The sequence below is a fragment of the Anser cygnoides genome, chromosome 1 (genome assembly GCF_040182565.1).
Source record: "Anser cygnoides isolate HZ-2024a breed goose chromosome 1, Taihu_goose_T2T_genome, whole genome shotgun sequence".
NCBI classification, from domain to species: Eukaryota; Metazoa; Chordata; class Aves; order Anseriformes; family Anatidae; genus Anser; species Anser cygnoides.
In genome coordinates, this window is record NC_089873.1 from 1,158,006 (window position 1) to 1,172,950 (window position 14,945).

Consider the following 14,945-nt stretch of genomic DNA (forward strand, 5'->3'; position numbering starts at 1 on the left):
ATCCTGCTCCCCATCCCCTTCCACCAGCTCAGGGCACTGGGTGTCCGGAGAACAACCGGTATTGCCGCTAAAGACTGAGGCAAAGGCGGCATTAAGCACCTCAGCCTTTTCCTCATCCTTAGTAACTAGGTTTCCCCTCGCATCCAGTAAAGGATGGAGATTCTCCCTAGTCCTCCGTTTCGCGTTGATGTATTTGTAAAAGGATTTTTTGTTGTCTTGTTGTCTTTAACGGCAGTTATCTTGTTGTCTTTAACGGCAGGGATCTCCGTGAACACGTTCCCGAAGCCGCTGCAGCCCTCGCCCCGCGCTGCGCCGCGGCGTCAGGGACCGCGGCCCCACAGAGGCTTCACACGGGGGGTCCCCGGGTCCCAGGTCCCCACCTCCAAGGTCCCCAGATCCTCACCCCCAGGTCCTCATGTCCCAGGTCCCCATCCCCAGAGTCCCCATGTCTCAGGTCCCCATGTCCCAGGTCCCAGGTCCCCGTCTCTAAGGTCCCCACCCCAAGGTCCTCCCCCCTGGGTCCTCACCCCCAGGTCCCTGTGTCCCAGGTCCTTACCCCCAGGTCCCATGCCAAAGGGTCCCCATAACCCAGTCCTCACCCCCAGGTCCCCATCTCCAAGGTCCCCACCCCCAGGTCCCCAGGTTCCAGGTCCCTATCTCCAGGTCCCCATGTCTCAGGTCCTCACCCCCAGGTGCCCATCCCCAGGTCCCCACCTCCAAGGTCCCCAGATCCTCACCTCCAGGTCCCCGTGTCCCAGGTCCCCACCCCCAGTTCTTCACCCCCAGGTCCCCACCCCCAGGTCCCTATCTCCAGGGTCCCCATGCCCCAGGTCCCCATCTCCGAGGTCCCCATGTCCCAGGTCCCCACCCCCAAGTGCCCCCCACCACATCCCCTTGCCTCTGGGTCGCTGTCACCCCCGTCCCTCTCACTGGGTCCCCACCTCCAGGTCCCCGCTGTCCCCACCCCCACGGCCCCCACCCTTTGTTCCTCAAACCCTCAAGTCCCCGTCCCCAAGGGCCGCCATCGACAGCGTCCCTATACCCAGGTGCCCACCTTGGGGTCCCCTTCCGTGGTCCCCATCCCCTGGGTGCCCACCCTTGGGTCCCCACCTCTCATGGTTGCCACCCCCAGCGTCCCCATGTCTTAGGGTCCCCGTCCCCAGGGTCCCCATCCAACCCAATGTCCCCAGTGTCCCCGTGTCTTAGGGTCCCCATCCCCAGGGTCCCATCCCCAGGGTCCCCATCCATCCCCAGTGTCCCCAGTGTCCCCGTGTCTTAGGGTCTCCATCTCCAGGGTCCCCACCCCAGTGCCTCCCATCCATCTCCAGTGTCCCCAGTGTCCTGATGTCTTAGGGTCCCCATCCCCAGGGTCCCCATCCCCAGGGTCCCCATTGCTAGGGTCCCCATCCATCCCCAGTGTCCCCAGCATCCCCATGTCCCCAGGGTCCCTGTCCCCAGGGTCCCCACCCCAGTGCCTCCATCCATCCCCAGTGTCCCCAGTGTCCCCAGCATCCCCATGACTTAGGGTCCCCATCCCCAGGGTCCCCACCCCAGTGCCCCCATCCACCCCCAGTGTCCCCAGTGTCCCCAGCATCCCCATCCCACGCTCACCGGTGGCCAGCTGCAGCGCCAGGCAGGCGGCCAGCAGGGCCCGGCAGGACGGTGCCGCCATGGGGACCGGGGACGGGCGACGGGGACGGGGCCCTGGGTGGCAGCCTGCGGCCAGGAGGGGACGAGCGGGGGTGGCACCGCCGTGTCCCCGTGTCCCCTGCGCCCCATCAGCCACCCGCGCCTGCCACCCCCGGGTCCCCATCCCTGTCCCCATCCCTGTGACACGGGGTGCAGGTGCCATGCCCGGGTCCCCATCCGTGTCCCCATCCCCGTGACGTGGCCGTGTCCCCATCCCTGTCCCCATCCCTGTGATGTACCCGTGTCCCCATCACTGTCCCTGTCCCTGTGTCCCCATCCGTGTCCCCATCCCCGTGACGTGGCCGCGTCCCCATCCCTGTCCCCATCCCTGTGATGTACCCGTGTCCCCAGCCCTGTCCCCATCCCTGTGATGTACCCGTGTCCCCAGCCCTGTCCCTATCCCCATGTCCCCATCCCCGTGACGTGGCCGTGTCCCCAGCCCTGTCCCCATCCCCGTGTCCCCCTCCCCGCGATGTACCCGTGTCCCCATCCCTGTCCCCATGCCCAGGACCCTGCACTTGGGTCCCCACCTGTGCCCCCCCCCCTCTGTCCCCATGCCAGGTGCCCGTACCCCTGTCCCCAGCCCTGTCCCCCCCCTTTGTCCCCCCCCCTTTGTCCCCCCCCCCGTGCCATCCCATGCAGCCGGTGTGCAGGTGACCCAGGTGTGCAGGGCCCCGCACACGCGTGTGCCCCCGCCGTGCCCCCCCCCCCCGCTAACCCGATTACGGCCCCGGCCCACGCAGGAGGGCGCTGCGGGGACACGGCCCCACGCACGACCCCCCCCCACGACCCCCCCACGACCCCCCCCCCACCGGGGCCGGGATGGGGGGGCTGCAGGTCTGCCCCCCCCCCCTTCCCCGTGCCATATGGCCCCCCCCCGCCGGCAGCCCCCTCCCACCGGCCACATGCTGCTGCCGGCCCCCAATTAGCGGCCGTTAATTAGCGCGGGGGGGGGGGGGGGGGGGAGGGGAGCCCCATCTGCCGCCCCCCCCCCTCCGGCACCGCGCTGGGGGCCCGGGACCCCCCCACCATGGGGCTGCCCCCCCCCCCCCCCCACCATGGGGCTGCCCCCCCCCCCCCCCCGCTGCCTGCCCCTACTGACCCCCCCCATCCCCATATGGGGGGGGGCATTCAGGGGTACCCCCCCACCAGCCCCCCCGATAGGAAGCCCCCCCCACACCCCCCTGCTCCTTGCCCCCCCCCCGACCCCCCCAGCAGCTCAAGGCAGCCCCCCGGGTGCCCCCCCCGGACCCCCCCTTGCTGCGGGGGGGGCGCTCCCAGGGGTCCTGGGCGTTCCAAGGGGTCCTGACCCCCCCCCGCCCCCCCAGCACCTCCCAGCCCCCCCAGCCCCCCCCGGACCCCCCCTCCGGACCCCCCCCAGCCTCTCCCGGCCCCCCCCCCCCCCCGGGACCCCTTGTTGGGGGGGGTCTCCCAAGGGTCCCGCGGGTTCCCAGGGGTCCTGACCCCCCCCCAGCACCTCCCAGCCCCCCCCCCGGACCCCTCAGCCCCCCCCGACCCCTTCAGCCCCCCCCTCCGACCCCCCCCCCCGTTACCTGCCCGGCGCGGCGGCCCCGCCGCCCCCGGCGCTGCACCCCCGGGCCGGGGCTGGGGACAGGGACAGGGAAGGGACAGGGCGGGGGGGGGCCGGGGGGGGCGGATCAGCGGGGGCAGAGCCGGGAGCGGCCTCAGCCGGCGGCGGGCGGGGCGGAGACCGGGGGGTGTGGGGCGGTGTGGGGCTGTACGGGGCTGTACGGGGCTGTATGGGGCTGTACGGGGCTGTACGGGGCTGTATGGGGCTGTACGGGGCTGTACGGGGCTGTATGGGGCTGTACGGGGCTGTACGGGGCTGTACGGGGCTGTATGGGGCTGTACGGGGCTGTACGGGGCTGTACGGGGCTGTACGGGGCTGTATGGGGCTGTGTGGGGCTGTACGGGGCTGTATGGGGCTGTACGGGGCTGTACGGGGCTGTACAGGGCTATATGGGGCTGTACGGGGCTGTACGGGGCTGTATGGGGTGTGGGAGCTGTATGGGGCTGTACGGGGCTGTATGGGGCTGTATGGGGCTGTACGGGGCTGTACGGGGCTATATGGGGCTGTGTGGGGGCTGTACGGGGCTATATGGGGCTGTATGGGGCTGTATGGGGCTGTGTGGGGCTGTATAGGGCTGTATAGGCTCTGTGGGGCTCTATGGGACTGTATGGGGTGTATGGGGCTGTATGGGGCGGTGTGGGGGCTGTATGGGGTTTATGGGGCGTATGGGGTATGTGGGGAGCATGGGGTATATGGGGTTCTATAGGGGTGTACGGGCTGTATGGGGTGTGGGGGCTATATGGGGTTTATGGGGCATATGGGGTATGTGGGGCTGTGTGGGGCTGTATAGGCTCTATGGGGCTGTATGGGACTGTATGAGGTGTATGGGGCTGTGTGGGATGTGTGGGGTGTGGTGGCTGTATGGGGTGTGTGGAGAGTATGGGGTATGCGGGGAGTATGGGGTATATGGGGCTCTGTTGGGCTGTATGGGGCTGTATGGGTTGTGGGGGCCTGTATGGGCTCCATGGGGCTGTATAGGATGTGTGGGGTGTGGGGCATGTGGCTGTATGGGGTGTGTGGAGAGTGTGGGGTATATGGGGCTGTGTGGGGTGTATAGGGCTCTACAGGACTTTATGGGCTCTATGGGGCTGTATGGGGTGTATGGGGAGTGTGGGGAGTATGGGGCTGTATAGGCCCTATGGGGCTGTATGGGATGTATGGGCCGTGTAGGGCTGTGTGGGGCTCTATAGGCTCTTTGGGTTGTGTGGGGCTGCGTGAGTCTGTATGGGGCTGTATAGTCCCTATGGAGCTGTATGGGGCTGTGTGGGGTGTGTGGGGTGCATGGGGCTGCCTGTATGGGGCTGGATGCGGTGTATGGGGTGTGTGGGGTGCATGGGGCTGCCTGTATGGGACTGTATGGGACTGCCTGCATGGATCCCTCTGTATGGGGCTGCATAGGGCTATATGGAGTTGTATGGGGCTGTGTGGGGTGTATGGGGCTGCCTGCACGGGGCTGCTGCACGGGACTGCCCGTATGGGGCTATATGGAGCTGTATGGGGCTGCCTGCACGGGACAACCTGTATGGGACTTTATAGAGCTGCACGGGGCTGCCTCTATAGGGCTGCCCATATAGGGCTGCCTGCATGAGGCTGCCTGTATGGGGCCGCATGGTGCCATATGGGGTTATATGGCGCTGCCTGTATGGGGCCATAGGGGGCCATATGGGGGCTACATGGGTCCGTATGGGTCTGTATGGGGCCATACGGAGCTGTATGGGGCTGTATCGGTCTGTATGTGGCTGTACGGGTCTGTATGGGGCCGTATGGGGTCGTATGGGGCTGTATGGGTCCATATGGGGCCGTATGGGGCTGTATGGGGCCGTATGGGGCTGTATGGGACCATACGAGGCCGCCTGCCCTGCACTACCCCCCCAGCGCCCCCCCGCCCACGCGTGTTCGCGCCCCGTCCCCCCCCCGTCCTGAGCCGCGCTAAGCGGCTTTGGGACCGAGCGGATCTGCGGGGGGGGGACGCGGGGGGGGGGGGGGGCGGGGAGGGTGATGCCCCGGGGGGGGGGGTGTCCGTGGGGGGGTGTCCGTGGGGGGGGTGTCCGTGGGGGGGGTGTGTCCGTGGGTCCCCCCCCCCGCGGACACCCACGGGACCGCCCCCCCCCGGCTCAGGTGTCGCCACCCGACACCGCCCCCCCCCCCCGGCCCCCCCCCAGCCCAGCATGGCCGGCCGGAGCCCCGCGGGGGGGGCGGGCAGGTAGGGCAGGGCCGGGGGGGGGCATTCGGGGGGGGTGCTGGGCTCTGGGACACCCCCCCATAACTCCCCCCCCCCCCATTTTTCCCTGCAGGTGGGGGTCCCCCGGGAGCCGCGACCCTGCTCGGCCCCCCCCCCGGCACCGGGCCCCCCCCCGGGCACGGCCCTGCTGCTGCTGCGGGCCCCCCCCCCGGCCCCCGGTGCCCCCCCGGCCCCTGGTGCCCCCCCCTGTCCCTGGTGCTCCTTGGGGTGCGGGTGGCCCCCCAGCCCCAAAAGTGCCCCCCAGGGAACCTGGCGCCCCCCCAGCCCCCCAGGACCCCCCCGTGCCGGGGGTGGGGGGCTTCGGTGGGGGGGGCACCCCCCTGGCCATGCAGCCTTGCACCGGGGGGGCCCCGCACCCCAAGATGGGGGGTCTCTGTGCCCCCCCACAGCACGGGTTTTGGGGTCCCCGTCCCGCCCTGCACCCCTGCACCGCAGGGACCCCCCACCCCGGGTCCTGGGGTCCCCATCCTGCCCCGTGCACCAGGGAGACCCCACACCCTATAACAGGGGGTCCCCATCCTGCTGCAGGGACACCGAACCCCAAAATGGGGGGTCCCCATCCCGCCTTGCACCCCTGTACAAGGGGGACCCCAAACCCAGGGATATGGGGTCCCCATCCTGCCCTGCACGCCAGGACAAGGGGTCCCCATCCAGCCCTGTGCGCTGCGGGGATGCCTCACCCCAAAATACGGGGCTCCCCTCCCGCCCCAAACCACGGGCTGTGGGGTCCCCATCCCACCTTGCACCCCTGTACCTGGGGGACCCCAAACCCAGGGATATGGGGTCCCCACCCCGCCCTGCACGCCAGGACAAGGGGTCCCCATCCAGCCCTGTGCGCTGCGGGGATGCCTCACCCCAAAATACGGGGCCCCCATCCCACCCCAAAGCACGGGATATGGGGTCTCCATCCATTCCTGCACCCCTGCACCACAGGGACCCCCCACCCCGGGTCCTGGGGTCCCCATCCTGCCCCGTGCACCAGGGGGACCCCACACCCTATAACAGGGGGTCCCCATCCTGCTCTGTGCACTGCAGGGACACCGAACCCCAAAATGGGGGGGTCCCCATCCCGCCTTGCACCCCTGCACCTGGGGAACCCCAAACCCAGGGACATGGGGTCCCCACCCCAACCCACACTTGGGGACAAGGGGTCCCCATCCAGCCCCGTGCACCAGGGGGACCCCACACCCTGTAACAGGGGGTCCCCAACCTGCCCCGTGAGCTGCAGGGACACCACACCCCAAAATGAGGGGTCCCCACCCCACCCTGCACCCCAGGACAAGGGGGACCCCCCACCCCAGAACAGGGGGTCCCCATCCTTCTCTGTGCACCGCAGCGACCCCACACCCCAAAATGTGGGGTCCCCATCACGCCCCACACCCCAGGACAAGGGGGACCCCAAACCCAGGGACATGGGGTCCCCACCCCACCCTGCACCCCAGGACCAGAGGGACCCCCCACCCCAAAATGTGGGGTCCCCCCCCCACCCCCGACCCAGGGACCTGGGGTCCCCATCCCGCCCCTACACCCCAGGTCCGGCTGCCCCCCGCCCCGCCCAGTGCCGGTGTCCCCGCTGTCCCCAGTGCCCCCCAGTGCCCCCAGTGCCCCCAGCGTCCCCGTGCCCCCAGTCCTGGTGCCGGGGGGCTGGGGGGGGGGCGCAGCGCGCGGCCGTCACCCGCCTGAGCCGGGCCCAGCTCCGGGGGGACACCAAGCGCCGCAGGGACCGCGAGCACCAGCGCCTGCGGGTACGGGGGGGCGGGGGGGGCTTGGGGACATCGGGGGGGGCGTGGGGACATTGGGGGCGTGGGGACATCGGGGGGGGTGTGGGGACATGTGGGGGTTTGGGGGCATGGGGGCGTGGGGACACTGGGGGGCTTGGGGACTTGGGGGGGGCGTGGGGACATTGGGGGCATGGGGACATTGGGGGGCATGGGGACATTGGGGGGGGTTTGGGGACACTGGGGGGGGGTTTGGGGACACTGGGGGATGTGGGGGGCTTGGGGGCGTGGGGGTCATTGGGGGGCTTGGGGACATTGGGGGGGCTTGGGGACAGGTGGGGGCATGGGAACATTGGGGGGGCATGGGGACATTGAGGGGGGCTTTGGGACATTGGGGGGCTTGGGGATGGGAGCTTGGGGACGTGGGGGGGGGGCAGGGACATAGGGGGCCAGGGCTTGGGGGCATCGGGGGGCTGCAGGTTTGGGGACCTCGGGGATTGGGGACATGGGGGGGCTGGGGACATTGGGGCTTGAGGACAGGGGGGCTTGGGGACATTGGGAGGGCAGGGCTTGGGGATGTGGGGGGCTGGGGGGGTTGGGGACCAAGGACAGGGGGGACTGGGGGACATGGGGGACTGGGGGGGGTGGTTTGGGGACACAAAGGGTTGGGGACATTGGGGATCAGGGCCATGGGGGTCTGGGGCCAAGGGGAATTGGGGCCGGGGGGGGGGGGGGGGGGCTGGGGGCAGCCCAGGGGCTCTGCCCCCCCAGGGGGGGGTCCCTGTATTTGGGGCCGGGGGTCACCCCACGCCCCTCAGGTCCAGGAGCGCCTGCGCATGGCCCGGCGGCGGCGGCAGGAGGAGCCCCCAGGACCCCCGGCCCCCCCAGGACCCCCGGCGCAGGGGGGGGGGGTCCCGGGGCCGCCCTGCGGCAGCAGCTGGAGCTGGCGCGGAGCCGGAGGAGCGGGGCGCTGCGGGGCCGCCGGCACAGGTGGGGGGACACTGGGGGGACACCGGGGGGGGGACACTCCGGGACCACCGCCCTGCCCCTTCCCCACGTCCCCACATCCCCCGTCCCAAGTGTCCCCGTCCCCCCAATGCCGTGTCCCGTCCCTTCCCCGTATCCCGCTGCCACCCCTCCCGTGTCCCCGTGTCCCCCCCCCCCCTCCCCGTGTCACGCTGCCACCCCTCCCTCGTGTCCCCACGTCACGGTGCCGCCACCGCTTCCGTGTCCCTGTGACCTTCCCCTGCCCTTCTTCGCGTCCCCGTGGCCTGTCCCTCGCGTCCCCGTCCCTCCCCTGTACCCCCATCCCGTGTCCCCATCCCGTGTCCCCGTGTCCCCATCCCGTGACCCCGTCCCTCCGGTGTCCCCATGCCACATCCCTGCCCCGTGTCCCCAGGCCCTGTCCCCCTCCCCATGAGCACGTCCCCACGTCCCCGTGTCCCCCCAGAACACAGTTTCCGTGTCCCCATACTGTGACCCCCATCCTTATGGTGTCCCCACGCCGTGTCCCCATGTCCCCATGTCACACCCCCCCAGTGTCCCCATGCCCTGTCCCCCTCCCCGTGCCCCACACCATACACGTCCCACCCCGCGTCCCCTACCCCCCTCCCAGGAACACGCAGAGCTTCCGTGTCCCCATGTCCCCATACTGTGTCCCCACACCGTCCCCATCCCCATGTCCCCCCCCCGTGCCGCCCCCCAGGAACACGCAGACCTTCCATGTCCCTGTGTCCCCATAGGGCACCCCTGTCCTTCCCATGTCCCCATGCCCTGTCCCCACACCGTGTGTCCCCCCCGTGCCCCCCAAGAACACCCAGACCCTGTGTGTCCCCATGTCCCCATATTGTAATGCTGTCCCTCCGGCGTCCCCACACCATGTCCCCCCCCCCGTGCCCCCCCAGAAACACGCAGTTCCCACGTCCCCCCCCCATGTGCCCCCCCAGGAACACCCAGACCCTGCGTGTCCCCATGTCCCCATATCGCGATGCTGTCCCTCCGGTGTTCCTACACCGTGTCCCCCCCCCGTGCCCCCCCCAGAAACACGCAGTTCCTATGTCCCCCCCCCTCCGTGTGCCCCCCCCAGGAACACCCAGACCTTCCTGGCCCTGCTGGCCCCCCTGCTCCCCCCGCACCCCCCCGACCCCCCGGCACGACGCAGCGAGCGCAGCGGGCACGGAGCGGCGGTGACGGGCGCCTCGTGTTGGGGACAACGACAAGGGCGGGGGGGCCCACAATGACACGGGGGGGGCCACAATAACACGGGGGGGGGCACAATAAACACCCGTGGGTCAACGCGGCGCCCTCGGCATCACCGCGGCGCCGCCGGTGGCCGGTTGGGTGCGGGGTGCGCCGGGCGGCATCGGTGCCATCCGACTGGGCGCGGGTGCCGGCGGCGCCACCAGCGTCACCAGTGCCACCAGCGTCACCAGTGCCACCAGTGGCACCAGTGGCAGCAGGCTAGCGCAGGTCGTCGGCGGTGAACATGCCGCGGGCGCGGCGCAGCACCGAGTCCTTGGCGGCGTCGTAGGGGTGCTCCTTGGAGGGGATCTCCAGCACGGCCGGCAGCGAGCGCGTGTGCGCCTCGATGACGTGCCGGATCAGCTCGGCGATGCACTGGTTGATCAGGATGATGCCGATGTCCTCCCGGCACAGGAAGCTCCTGGGGGGTTGGGGGGGGCACAGGGGGGTCAGCACCACAGGACCCCCTTAAAGGACCCCTGGACACCCTTAAAGGACCCCTGGACACCCTTAAAGGCCCCCAGGACACCCTTAAAGGACACCGGGACCTCCTAAAAGCCCTGGGGACACCCTAAAAGGACACCGGGACCCCCATAAAGACCACCAGGACACCCCTAAAGGCCCCCGGGACACCCTTAAAGTACACTGGGACCCCCATAAAGACCACCAGGACCCCCTAAAAGGTCCCCGGGACCCCCTTAAAGGACCCCTGGACAACCATAAAGGCCCCTGGGACACCCAAAAAGGACGCTGGAGCCCCCATGAAGACCACCAGGACACCCCTAAAGGCCCCCAGGACCCCCCTGTAAAGGCCCCCTGGACACCCTAAAAGGCCCCTGGGACCCCCATAAAGACCACCAGGACACTCCTAAAGGCCCCCGAGACCCCCATAAATGCCACCAGGACACCCCTAAAGGCCCCCGGGACACCCATAAAGACCACCAGGACCCCATAAAAGGCCCCCAGGACACTCAGGGTCTGCCCCCCCCAGCCCACAGGGAGCTCCCCCCAGCCCAATCATGGACCCCTGGGACCCCCAAGCCCCCCCCCATGCACCCCCAGGACTCGGAACCCCCCCAGCCCCACCTGGGACCCCCCAAGACCCTCAAGCTCCCCACATCCCGGTTCCCCCTGACCACCTGGGACCCCCCCCCCCAGAACTCAGGACCCCCCCCAGCCCAAACTGGGGACCCCTGGGACCCCCGAGGGCCCCCCCTCCACCCTCCCTAGGACTCAGGACCCACCCCCAGCCCCACCTGGGACCCCCAGGACCCCCCAGCCCCCCCCATCCCGTGTCCACCCGACCCCCGAGCCCGCCCCCCCAGAACTCAGGACCCCCCCCAGCCCAAACCGGGGACCCCTGGTGCTCCCCCCCGACCCCCGAGCCCCCCCCCCCCAGCCCCACCAAGGACGCCCAGGACCCCCCAGCCCCCCTCATTCCGGGTCCCCCTGCCCCCCTGCCCCCCCCCCAGTACTCAGGACCCCCCATCCCAAACCGGGGCCCCCTGGGACCCCCAAGCCCCCCCCCCATGCACCCCCAGGACTCGGGACCCCCCCCAAGCTCCACCTGGGACCCCCAAGCCCCCCCCATCCCGGTTCCCCCCGACCACCTGGGACCCCTCCCAGAACTCAGGACCCCCCCAGCCCCACCGGGGACCCCCGGGATCCCCCCTCCCCCAACCTGGGAACCCCAGGACCCCCCCCCCAGGACTCGGGACCCCCCCCCCAAGCCCCACCGGGGACCCCCGGGACCCCCCAGCCCCCCCCCCCCCCCCCCCCCCCCACGACCCCCCCCCCCACCGGAAGGTCTCCTCGATCTCGGCCACGCTGGTCTCCTTCTCCACCACCAGGAAGTTGGCCTTGCGGTGCTTGTTGAGCTCGCCCACGCCGCCCAGCAGGAAGCCGGTCACCGTGTCCTCGTCGCCCACCACCGCGATCAGCTTCCCCCGCCCCGACATGGCGCCCGCCGCTCCGGGGGGCCGCCAGCCGGCGCCGCGCATGCGCCGAGGCAAGCCACGCCCCCTCCGCCGCCAAACCACGCCCCCGTCGCCCGGGCAACGGGACGGCGGGCACGCCCACTATTGGTTGACCACGCCCCCGCCCCACTGGCCACGCCCCCCCTCCGTGCTGACCACGCCCCCTCGGCGCTGGTCCCGCCCCGCTCCGCTCGTGGCGCATGCGCAGTGCGCAGTGTCCCTTCAAGGGCCCGAGTCTGCCCCCCCCCCCCGGGGGGCATCGCCCCTGGGACCCCCCCCCGGGACCCCCAACCCCAGGACCCCCCCCCGGACACCCCCAGGCCCCCCGACGCCACCCCCCCGACGCCAGGACCCCCCCCCCCAGGCACCACGCAGCCCCCCCGGGGTGTCAGCGCCCCCCGACCCCATCCACCCCAACCCCAGGACCCCCCCACAACGGGCACTGCCCCCCCATCCAGGACCACCCCTCAGGATCATCTCCCCACAACCTCTCCCTGGGACCCCCAACCCCAGGACCCCCCCATCCCCCCCAACCCCACCCCCCTGACACCAAGACCCCCCCCCCAGACACCATGCTGCAGCCCCCCGGGGGTGTCAGCAACCCCAAACCCCTCCCCAGGAGCCCCCTCACCGGGAACTGCTCCCCCATCCAGGACCACCCCCTAGGGACCGCCCCCCCCAGGACCTCCCCCTGGGACCCCCGACCCCAGGACCCCCCAGGACCCCCGCAGGACCCCCCAACCCCACCCCCCGATCCCAAGACCCCCCCCCAAGCACCACGCTGCGGCCCCCCGGGGTGTCAACACCCCCTGTCCCCAAGACCCTCCTGACCCCAGGACCCACCCAGGCCCCCCAATGCCTGGGACCCCCCAGGACCCCCCAGGATCCCCCCACCCCACCCCCCAATCCCAAGACCCCCCCCAGGCACCACGCCGCAGCCCCCGGGGTGTCAACACCCCCTGTCCCCAAGACCCCCCCGACCCCAGGACCCACCCAGGCTCCCCAGTGCCTGGGACCCCCCAGGACCCCCCAGGACCCCCCAACCCCACCCCCCGACCCCAAGACCCCCCCGACCCCAGGACCCCCCAGGACCCCCCAGGACCCCCCAACCCCACCCCCTGATCCCAAGACCCCCCCCAAGCACCACGCCGCAGCCTTCCAGGGTGTCAGCACCCCCTGACCCCAAGACCCCCCAGGACCCCAAGACCACCCCCCCCGCCCCCCCCAAGAACCACGCCGCAGCCCCCCGGGGTGTCAGCACCCCCCGACCCCAAGACCCCCGCCCAGGACCCCAAGACCACCCCCCCCCGCCCCCAAGAACCACCACGCAGCCCCCCCGGGGTTGCCAGCGCTTTATTGGGGCGCGCGGCGGCGCTCAGGGCACGGAGACGCGGAAGGGGCTGCCGGGCACGTTGTCGTCGCCCCAGCGCAGGATGAGCAGGTAGTCGCCCTTCTCCTTCACCGTGTAGGTGACGTTGTACACGCGGCTGCCCACGTGCTTCACGTACACCTCCTCGCACGGCGTCTTGGGGCCGTGCACGCCCACCATCAGCATGTTGCTGCCTGCGGGGCGCGACGCCGCTCAGGCGGCCGATCCCGGAGGGTCCCCACCGCCCACGGATCCCCACCAGCGCCGCCAGATCCCCAGCACCACCGCCAGATCCCCAGCACCACCGCCACTAGATCCCCCTCCACCACCAGATCCCTTCCACCACCAGATCCCCTCCACCACCAGATCCCCTCCACCACCAGATCCCCAGCACCGCCACCAGATCCCACCACCAGATCCCCACTGACACCAGATTCCCACCAACACCACCACCAGACCCCCCCCACCACCGCCACTAGATCTCCTCCACCACCAGATCCCCACCACCTCCAGATACCCAGCACCACCGCCACTAGATCCCCTCCCCCACCAGATTCCCTCCACCGCCACCAGATCCCCACCACCACCACCAGGTCCCTTCAGCATCATCACCAGACCCCACCACCACCACATCCCACCAGTACCAGCTTCCCACCACCACCACCAGATCCCACCACCAGACCCCACCACCACCACCAGATCCCACCACCAGACCCCACCACCACCACCAGATCCCCACCAGCACCACCACCAGGTCCCCACCACCCCCAGATCCCACCAGCACTGCCACCAGTTCCCCCCACCACCAGATCCCCCACCACCAGATCCCCCACACTAGATCCCCCACACTAGATCCCACCACCAGATCCCCACTGCCACCACCAGATTCCCACCAACACCACCACCAGACCCCCACTGCCACCAGATCCCACCGCAACTAGATCCCCACCACCACCACCACCAGATCCCCCCGGCACATCACCCCCACCCCAACACCCCCAGGATCCCCTCCAACCCCCATGCCGGATCGCCTCAGATCCCCCTGGATCTTCCTGTGATCCCCCAGAACGCCCCCAATCCCCCTGCCAAATTTCCCCAGACCCCCTCAGATCCCCCAAGGCCTCACACCAGTTCCTCCCATTTTTTCCCCAGTGCCCTTGGTTGATCCCCCTGCCCCCCCACCCCTTCCCATGCCATATCCCTTCAAATCCCCCCCATCCTCACACCGGATCCTCCCAGATCCCCCCCCCAATGCCCACGGCTGATCCCACAGATCCCCCCCAATCCCCACACCAGATCCCCCTGGAGCCCCCCCAATCCCCACGCCAGATCTCCCCCGATTCCTCCCACTCCCCACACCAGATCCCCCCGGCTCTCCCCCAATCCCCACTCCAGACCCCCCCAGATCCCTCCCCGACCCCCCCACCCCCCTGGGACCCCCCGGGATCCCCCCGATCCCCCCCCCCCCCACGCACCGGCCTTGCTGCAGTCCACGGAGAAGTGGTTCTTCTGCCCCACGAAGGCGGTGGCCAGCCCCGGGCCCCGCGCCACCACCTTGCTGGCGTCCGACGAGAACTTGGGGAGCGCCCCGAAGGCGGGGGGGCCCCGCGCCCCCCCCCGCGTCACCGTCTCCACCAGCACCGTGGACGTCTCGTGGAGGCTATGGCCCCCGACAGCCGCGGGCCTGGGGGCGGGAGGGGTGTCACCGCGGTGTCCCCCCGCTGCGCCCCAGGGACCCCCATCATGTCCCCTTGGGGACCCCCACCCATCACCTTGGGGACCCCCATCACGTCTCCTTTGGGACCCCCCCAATCACGTCCCCGTGGGGACCCCCAGCAGGCACTTTGGGGACCCCCCCATCATGTCCCATTGGGGACCCCCCATCACGTCCCCTTGGGGACCCCCCTGACGTCACCCTGAGGATGCCCCACCATGCCACCCTGGGGACCCCACTGTCACAGCCCCTTGGGGTCCCCCCATCACATCACCCTCGGAACACCCCCACTGTGTCACCCCAGGAACCTCCTGTCGTCCCCCCCCCCCCCCGGGGGACACCCCCACCCCATCACCCCAGGGACACCCCCATCATGTCACCCTGGGCACCCCCTGTCCCACCACC

At 70.6% G+C, this 14,945-nt stretch overlaps 2 protein-coding genes and 2 long non-coding RNA genes across 4 annotated transcripts in view; 1 reads left to right on the forward strand and 3 right to left on the reverse strand.

The window, feature by feature from the left end:
- Positions 1-258: 258 nt before the first annotated feature.
- Positions 259-3,325, reverse strand: LOC136789728 (uncharacterized). Its single transcript, XR_010828655.1, has 3 exons — positions 3,243-3,325; positions 1,612-1,716; positions 259-307 (listed from the first exon to the last, which is right to left on the reverse strand). It is a non-coding gene; the product is annotated as an uncharacterized lncRNA (long non-coding RNA).
- A 2,374-nt stretch (positions 3,326-5,699) lies between these two features.
- On the forward strand, positions 5,700-9,458 carry LOC136790594 (uncharacterized). The gene is made up of 3 exons (XR_010830848.1): positions 5,700-7,267; positions 8,059-8,230; positions 9,327-9,458. It is a non-coding gene; the product is annotated as an uncharacterized lncRNA (long non-coding RNA).
- On the reverse strand, positions 9,423-11,484 carry ATP6V1F (ATPase H+ transporting V1 subunit F). Its single transcript, XM_066995372.1, has 2 exons — positions 11,282-11,484; positions 9,423-9,902 (listed from the first exon to the last, which is right to left on the reverse strand). Exons 1-2 carry the CDS (start codon positions 11,479-11,481, stop codon positions 9,701-9,703), a joined length of 402 nt encoding a protein of 133 aa, XP_066851473.1. The 5' UTR covers positions 11,482-11,484; the 3' UTR covers positions 9,423-9,700.
- Positions 11,485-12,794: 1,310 nt separating this feature from the next.
- FLNC (filamin C) overlaps positions 12,795-14,945 on the reverse strand; it is a 39,164-nt gene continuing 37,013 nt past the window's right edge. Inside the window, 2 exon segments of the mRNA XM_066995453.1 lie at positions 12,795-13,020; positions 14,302-14,510. Of these exon segments, the coding sequence (XP_066851554.1) occupies positions 12,833-13,020; positions 14,302-14,510 (397 nt within the window). The 3' untranslated portion in view covers positions 12,795-12,832.